Source organism: Panicum virgatum, chromosome 8K, assembly GCF_016808335.1.
Source record: "Panicum virgatum strain AP13 chromosome 8K, P.virgatum_v5, whole genome shotgun sequence".
Classification (NCBI taxonomy): Eukaryota; Viridiplantae; Streptophyta; class Magnoliopsida; order Poales; family Poaceae; genus Panicum; species Panicum virgatum.
Window position 1 is genome coordinate 54,629,316 of NC_053143.1, and position 8,020 is coordinate 54,637,335.

General features: G+C 42.1%; 1 protein-coding gene and 1 pseudogene across 1 annotated transcript; one reads left to right on the forward strand and one right to left on the reverse strand.

Moving 5' to 3' along the window:
- Positions 1 to 1,368: 1,368 nt before the first annotated feature.
- LOC120646416 lies at positions 1,369 to 3,194 on the reverse strand (annotated as a pseudogene).
- Positions 3,195 to 6,378: 3,184 nt separating this feature from the next.
- On the forward strand, positions 6,379 to 7,697 carry LOC120646417 (splicing factor U2af large subunit B-like). The gene is made up of 2 exons (XM_039922992.1): positions 6,379 to 7,121; positions 7,297 to 7,697. Exons 1-2 carry the CDS (start codon positions 6,386 to 6,388, stop codon positions 7,371 to 7,373), a joined length of 813 nt encoding a protein of 270 aa, XP_039778926.1. The 5' UTR covers positions 6,379 to 6,385; the 3' UTR covers positions 7,374 to 7,697.
- The last annotated feature ends 323 nt before the right edge of the window (positions 7,698 to 8,020 follow it).

Consider the following 8,020-nt stretch of genomic DNA (forward strand, 5'->3'; position numbering starts at 1 on the left):
TCTTCTGAAAAGTCTGTCTTGTCCTCCACTCCAACGATGTTTCTCTTTCCTGATAGAACTATGTGTCGCTTAGGCTCATCCTTTTGCTTGTTGATCCCCTTCTTTGGCTTGCTGGACATGTCCTTAATGTAGAAAACCTGAGCGACATCCTGGGCTAGGACAAATGGCTCGTCTCTATACCCAAGATTGTTGAGATCAACTATTGTCATCCCATACTCATCTTTTGTTACCCCTCCTCCAAATAGCTTAACCCATTGGCAACGAAATAGAGGCACCTTGAAACTGGGACCGTAATCCAGCTCCCATATCTCTTCAATGTAGCCGTAATATGTGTCTTTTTTTCCATTATTGTCCGTGGCATCCATACGAACACCGCTATTTTTGTTGGTACTCTTTTTATCTTGGGCTATCGTATAAAATGTGTTTCCATTTATCTCGTACCCTTGGTATGTTAAGATATTCCAAGATGGTCCCCTAGCCAATAAGAACAGTTGTTCACTTATATCCATGTTATGCATTAGATGCTTCCGCAACCAGCTACAGAAAGTGTTCATGTGCTCACGTGTAATCCATGCCTCAGACTTTTCCGGGAAATTGGAGAGCAGAATTTTCTTGTGTTCCTCGATATATGGGTCAACCAAGGATGATTGTTGAAGAACCGTATAATGCGCTTTCTTGAATGAGAAATCATCTGTGCAGACATAAGATTTCTTTCCTAATGTACCCTTTCCAGTTAGTCTCCCCTCGTATCGCGATTCAGGGACTCCAATCAGTTTAAGGTCATCAATAAAAGTCAACACAAAAGTCAATGACCTCCTCAGTTCCGCAGGCACTGGCGATGCTTCCTTCTGGACGAGCTCTATTACGAACACATTTCTTGAGTACCCCCATGAACCTTTCGAATGGGAACATGTTGTGTAGAAATACTGGTCCGAGAATATCAATCTCTTTGACAAGGTGCACTAGAAGATGTGTCATGATGTTGAAGAAAGATGGTGGAAATATCAGCTCAAAGCCAACAAGACATTGCACCACATCGTTTTGCAGCTTTATCAAATTCTCCGGGTCAATTATCTTCTGAGAAACTGCGTTGAGGAAGGCACATATCTTCACGATGGTTAACCGGACGTTATCAGGCAGAATCCCCCGCAGCACAACCGGAAGAAGTTCGGTCATAAGCACATGGCAGTCATGGGACTTGAGATTTGTAAATTTCTTCTCTGCCAAATTTAAGATTCCTTTTATATTGGATGAGTATCCAGATGGAACCTTTATACTGCTCAAGCAGTCAAACATGGTTTCTTTCTCTTCCTTGCTAAGAGTATAGCTGGCAGGACTTAAGTATTGTCGTCCATTATCTCGCTGTTGTGGATGTAAGGCATCTCGTTCTTCCATACGTTGCAATTCTTGACGTGCTTCTACTGTATCTTTTGTCTTTCCGTACACTCCCAAGAATGCTATCAGGTTGACGCAAAAATTCTTCGTGAGGTGCATCACATCAATTGCATGACGAACATCTAAGACTTCCCAATATGGTAGCTCCCAAAATATAGATTTCTTCTTCCACATGGGCGCCATTCCGTTTTCGTTCGGAACAGGTTGGCTACCAGATCCCTTTCCAAAAACAACTTCTAGATCTTTTACCATGTTGAAGACGTCTTTACCACTACGGTGCATCGGTTTTGTTCGGTGGTCCGCTTGGCCTTTGAAATGCTTGCCCTTCTTTCGTACCGCATGCCTGATGGGAAGAAACCGACGATGACCCATGTATACAACCTTCTTACAGTGAGTCAACCATATATTATCGGTATCATCTAAACAGTGTGTGCATGCTTTGTATCCCTTGTTCGAATGTCCTGACAAGTTACTAAGAGCAGGCCAGTCATTGATCGTTACGAACAGCAATGCTCGTAGGTTGAAGTTTTCCTATTTGTATTCATCCCACATCCGTACACCTTCATCGCCCCAGAGCAATAAGAGTTCTTCGACCAATGGTCTTAGGTACACATCAATGTCATTTCCGGGCTGCTTTGGACCCGGGATAAGCACTGGCATCATGATGAACTTTCGTTTCATGCAGAGCCATGGTGGAAGATTGTACAGACAAAGAGTCACAGGCCAAGTGCTATGACCACTGCTCATCTCACCAAAAGGATTCATGCCATCCGTACTCAAACCGAACCTTATGTTTCTCGCATCCAAATCAAATTTAGGGTACGTTCTATCTATTTTTCTCCACTGCGACCCATCAGCGGGGTGTCTCAACATCGAGTCTTTCTTGCGTTCCTCTTTGTGCCATCGCATCAACTTAGCATTATCTTTATTTCTAAACAGACGCTTCAAACGTGGTATTATAGGCAAATACCACATGACCTTCGCAGGAACTCTCTTCCGGGGAGGCTCCCTCTCGACATCTCCAGGATCATCTTTTCTAATCTTGTAACGCAATGCACTGCATACGGGACATGCATCCAAATTCTCGTACTCGCCTCGGTAGAGGATGCAGTCGTTGGGGCATGCATGTATCTTTTGCACTTCCAGTCCCAAAGGGCAAACAAGTTGTTTGGCTTCATACGTTGTGGCAGGCAATTCATTGTCCTTAGGAAGCATTTTTTTAACAAGTTTGAGTAATTCACCAAATCCCTTGTCGGATACACCATTTGTCGCCTTCCATTGCAGCAACTCCAAGGTGGTGCCAAGTTTCTTAAATCCATTTTGACAATCTGGGTACAACAACTTATGGTGGTCCTCTAACAACTTCTGGAACTTCAACCTCTCCGTTTCACTCTCACAGTCTGCCTGCACATTGTGCAATGCTTGCCCCAGATCGTCGCTGGGATCATTTTCTGCTACATCTACTTCGGGCTCTTCCATGGGAATATCGTCATCGAATGCACCGATTCCAGCATTCCCGGGAAAGTGGTCGTCAAAATCTTCTTCTTCATTGTCTTCCATGGTAACCCCCTGTTCTCCGTGCTTCGTCCAACAAACATACTTTTTCATGAAACCATTTGCAAAATGTGGCTGTGTAGGATTCTTGAAGATGAGTAATCCTTGTTATTGTTGCAATGAACACACGGGCAGCACATAAAACCATTCTGCTTGTTTGCCTCAGCCACAGACAAAAAATAATGCAGGCCATCAATGAATTCTTTCGAACGTCGGTCAGCATTGTACATCCATTGCCGGTCCATCTGCATTTTAAATAAATCGATTTGAATTCTTTACACGTATCGAATAAAAAAAATATATCAAACCTAAATTAAACTAAATGTAACATAACATGAATAATTAAAAGATATGCAATATCTATCATACATCTTGATTAATTAAAAGGGGTACTTAATCCATTACAGAACTTAACAAAGGAGTACTATACATGAAATTTAAAAATTCGGTCAACAACACATAGGTTTTCAACCGTCCTTGCGTTGGAACGCAGAATGTTCTAACGGATTTCTTGCTGGCGCAGAATAAGATGGTGGTGGTGACGAACCGTAACGCCGCAATAAATCCTCAAGATCAAACGGAGGTTCCTCGCCCCTTGCCATGCATTCTCTATATTCTTTTTCCAAATAACGGAGCGCTGCCCTATGAAAAGCACTAGGTTTTTTGGACCGACGACCTACTCGAGTTGTGCCCTTCTCTCCAGAAGGACAACGATCACCCCCACCGGCGCCACTCCCTCCAGCTGCTGAAGCCATATTTTACTGAAAAATACCTTTATTTTCCACAAAATTATAAATTCTTACCATTACAAAGCAAAAATTATTTACTATTACAATTACAATGATCAGATTAATAACTCTTGCAAATAACAATGAAATTATATAAAAAAAGACGAAATGTATCATTAATCCTCAAGAAATCTCTAATTAATTGAAAGAAATCTCTATAACTTCTAATTACTTTGACACCCTTCAGTTCCAGGAGTACACTCTTTTCAATATCCAGAAACCCTCTAGAAGAAAAATAAACCTTTATTTCTGAAAATGTATATGTCAGTAACCTCAACCCTGCGGTGATGACACTGCCTTTCGGGGGGACACGGTGCGGTACAAGGATGTCGCCAATCGGCTAGTCGCAGCACCAACATTTACGATTAATAGGCACAGCACTTGGCACAGGCAGCATGCTCGTTCATATGCTCTCAGTACAACAACGGCATGCTGACTGCGTCAAATGCTGTCTTCTTATCAATCGGAAGTGCTGGTGATGCGACCAACCGATTTGCGACGTCCTTATAGCGCATCGTGTATCCCTGAAAGGTAGTGCCATCACCGTTGGATGGAGATTAACGACGTATACTTGTTTCGATATAAAGATTTTTTTAGCTTCTAGATGGTTTCAATGTGAGCCTGATTAAATACATCACTAGAGTGTCAAAATAATCCATTCATAATACAAAAAATTCTATAATATACTCATTTCATTAATTCATTCACGAATAAAAAAATCAACTATCCACAATATGGTCATATATACAAGTACATCACATGAAGTATCTACACTCATTCTAAAAATTTCTACTATCCATATACTCATCTAAATCTAAAAGAAAATTACACCTACATATGCAATCTAGCTAGCTAAATGTCCAAGAAATGAGCTAGCTACACATTTTCTCTATTTCTAAAGTATGAAATGAGCTATACAAGCCAAGGAAGAAGAGAAAAACAAGCCCCAAACCTTTAGAGCAGATGGATGGACGGGGAATCAAAGATCTTCACAAATGTGGTGAAGAAATGAGCAAGAACTCCTCTATCCCGAGCCAAGAACAGCAAGAAAACAAGTGAGCTGAATGGCTCGGGCGGGGGGAGAGGGAAGGGGATAAGGGGCGCAAGGCCTTTTGTCCCGGTTGGAGGCACGAACTGAGACAAAAGGGGGGACTTTTGTCCCGGTTGGTGGTTCCAACCGGGACAAAAGGCTACGCGGGCCTTTTGTCCCAGTTGGAACCACCAACCGGGACAAAAGGCTCCCATTTTGTCCCGGTTGGTGACTCCAACCGGGACAAAAGGCCCCCGTCCCCCCCCGCTGGCCCGGCTAGCCGTTGGACCCGGGACAAAAGCCACCTATTGTCCCGGGCCCAAAGGCTGCCGGGACAAATGGCCAGGAACAAAGACCTGTTTTGTAGTAGTAACACAAAAAGTCAGCTGGCCGCCTGCCGGCGTCTGCTAGCTAGGGTTCCAACTGTGATTGATTTTGGGGAGAAATCAATCACCAGTGGTTGTCAAGGTTCGCAAAACAAGCTGAAGGCTAGCTATAATAGAGATGTTTTTTTAGTTGAGTGTTTGTTGAAAGGAAGCTTTAGTTGTCGACGTGGACTCCTTATTTCTTTTAGTGTGTTCCTTGTTAGCTTTTGCCTTCATCAAAGTTCTGTTGCTATTTGTCTGGATCAACTGCATGCATTACTTGTTGTAATTTAACCATAAAACTTTTTCTTGAACCAGTTCAATCGCTTTAGCATCCAGCCACAAGCGACGACTGATGAAGAGCAGGTGTGTATGTGTTTTTTTTTAATATTTTAGTGTTTGAGAACAACTATTGCAAACAATAAATGATTAAAGTGGTTCTGTATCACTGAAAAGTTTGTAACGTTACAATATGGTTGGTGGAACATTAATTAGCATTTACAGCAAGTTCTTTTTGTAATTTACATATGGACTAGATTATTTAAATATTATACTGATTGTGCTGTAACCACATATTCATTTTTTTTTCTGAATCAGTTCGATTATCCCTTCTTCGTCGAGGAACAAACTATGACTCAACTGGTATGGGTTCCTTTTCTAAATAGTTTGGTGCCTGTGAACCATGTAAATTCGGTTCTACACCATTGACAGATTTGTAACCTGCAAATCTATAGTTTTCACTGTTGTCTGTGATATTGAAGTCGAGCCTTGCTTCGCCTTTCGCAAGTTTTTTTTTGTGTTTATCATGCCTGCACTCAATTGCTTTATTATTTGCCTTCTAACCATATTCATTTGTCTGAAACAGTTCGATCCTTTTGTTAACAATTCACTCGCAAGGCATCTAGAGGTATGGATTCGTTTTGTAAATAGTTTGATGCTGCACTCTACAAGTATTTTTTTAAAATCCTATATGCCGGCCGACATCTTTTTACCTCTCAGGATACTCGTTATGCTCGGCGTGTTAGTGTTGGTGGCCTCCCCCCCTCTGCTAATGAACAGGTTCGTACTCTTAAATCAGTTATTCAACTGCCTATCCTACACTTCAGTACTTCACACAACCTCAAAAGAAAACCACACGTGTATCTATAAACTGGCATTACACGCACTTATGACACACATGAGTAGTTTGGTACTGTTGGTTAAATTATTGGTTTTGTTACCTGCAGACAGTTGCAATTTTCTTTAATCAAGCTATGGCTGCTATTGGAGGAAACACAGCTGGTCCTGGAGATGCTGTCGTTGACGTCGACATGAACCATGACCGCGGATTTGCTCTTGTGGAAATGAGACTGACTGAGGAAGCAAGCAATGCCATGGCTCTGGATGGCATTTTGTTTGAAGGGGTGCCACTGAAGATTAGAAGGCCACCAGGCTATAACCCTTCCGAGGCAGCTGCCCTGGGCCCAAGCATGCCGAGCCGCTGTCTGAATCTTGCTGCAGTTGGCTTGACACCAGGATCTGCAGAAGGTTTGAAAGGGCCTGACCGCATTTGTGTGTCTGGCCTTCCCAAATATCTCACAGAAGCTCAAGTCAGGGAGTTGCTTGAATCTTTTGGACCTCTTCGTGGGTTTGATCTTGTCAAGGATTGGGGAACTGGTGACTCGATGGGCCATGCGTATTGCGTGTACCAGAACAGCAGTGTCACTGACATTGCCTGTGCTTCTCTAAATGGAATGAGGCTACATGACAATACCCTTACCGTCGGCAGAGCAAAACAGCGAGCATCTCAGCACCAACCCGAGGTGGAAACCATCCTGTTGGGTTTGATGGCAGAGCAACAGGCGCAGCTACAGCAAGTTATGTTTGGATTGGTCCCTACTCCTACAAAGGTCGTGTGCCTCCTCCAGGTGCTTACTGCAGATGAGTTGAAACATGATAAAGACTATGAGGAGATTATGGAACACATGAGGCTAGAAGCGTGCAGATATGGTATATAAACTTCTCACCATTAGTTATGTCCTTTCTTCAAATGCTTTTGATAACATGCTGAATTAGGTCCTATAGTTTTATCTACTACTTTTTATTTGATTTTCGTGGACATTTTTACTCATTTACTGTGTTATCTATTAATTAATCACAAAGAGTATAATCTTCCTTTTGTCAGGTAATCTGGTAAAAGTTGTCATCCCACGCCCTGACTCGAGTGGACAGCTGGTCGCTGGAGTTGGAAAGGTGAGCTAGCCTTGTGTTGCACGGACAGTTGAACACTTGTTGATTTGCATGATGGCGAATGATTTTCTGATGAATGAGTTTTCTGTCATAGGTGTTCTTTGAATATGCAGATATCGACAGTGCCATCAAAGCAAAGACGGCGTTTCGCGAATGGAAATTTGATGGGAACCCAGTGTTTTCAGTCTACTACCCAGAGATTAAGTTTGCCAATTTGGAATTCGATGGATAATTATCGTTATCTTGTGCTATGTATAACATGGTTGTTTTTATACTAATCACATTAAAAGCAATGGTTCGGTAACTCTGCACCTTTAAGTGTCCGTACAACTGATTCCCAAGGGCTTAATTATTGATGTGATTGTTCCATTTTGTGTCTGGTGAAATTCTATGGGACACACTTGATAACACAGAACAATAACTTGATTATATGAAACCAAGATGCATTCACAATTGAATTAAAATGACTCACCAAGCATGTCTGCGCAGTTGAAGGAGAACGCGATCTAATTCGACATTAGGATAGGCATGACGTGCATTATAAATTGGTAACAATACATTGAGGGTGACACACACTACTATTTTTTTTTTAAAGATAGCAGAAGCACTGCTCTATCATTTAAGAAGAAAGCAATTGTACATCACACGCCGAAGTGAAC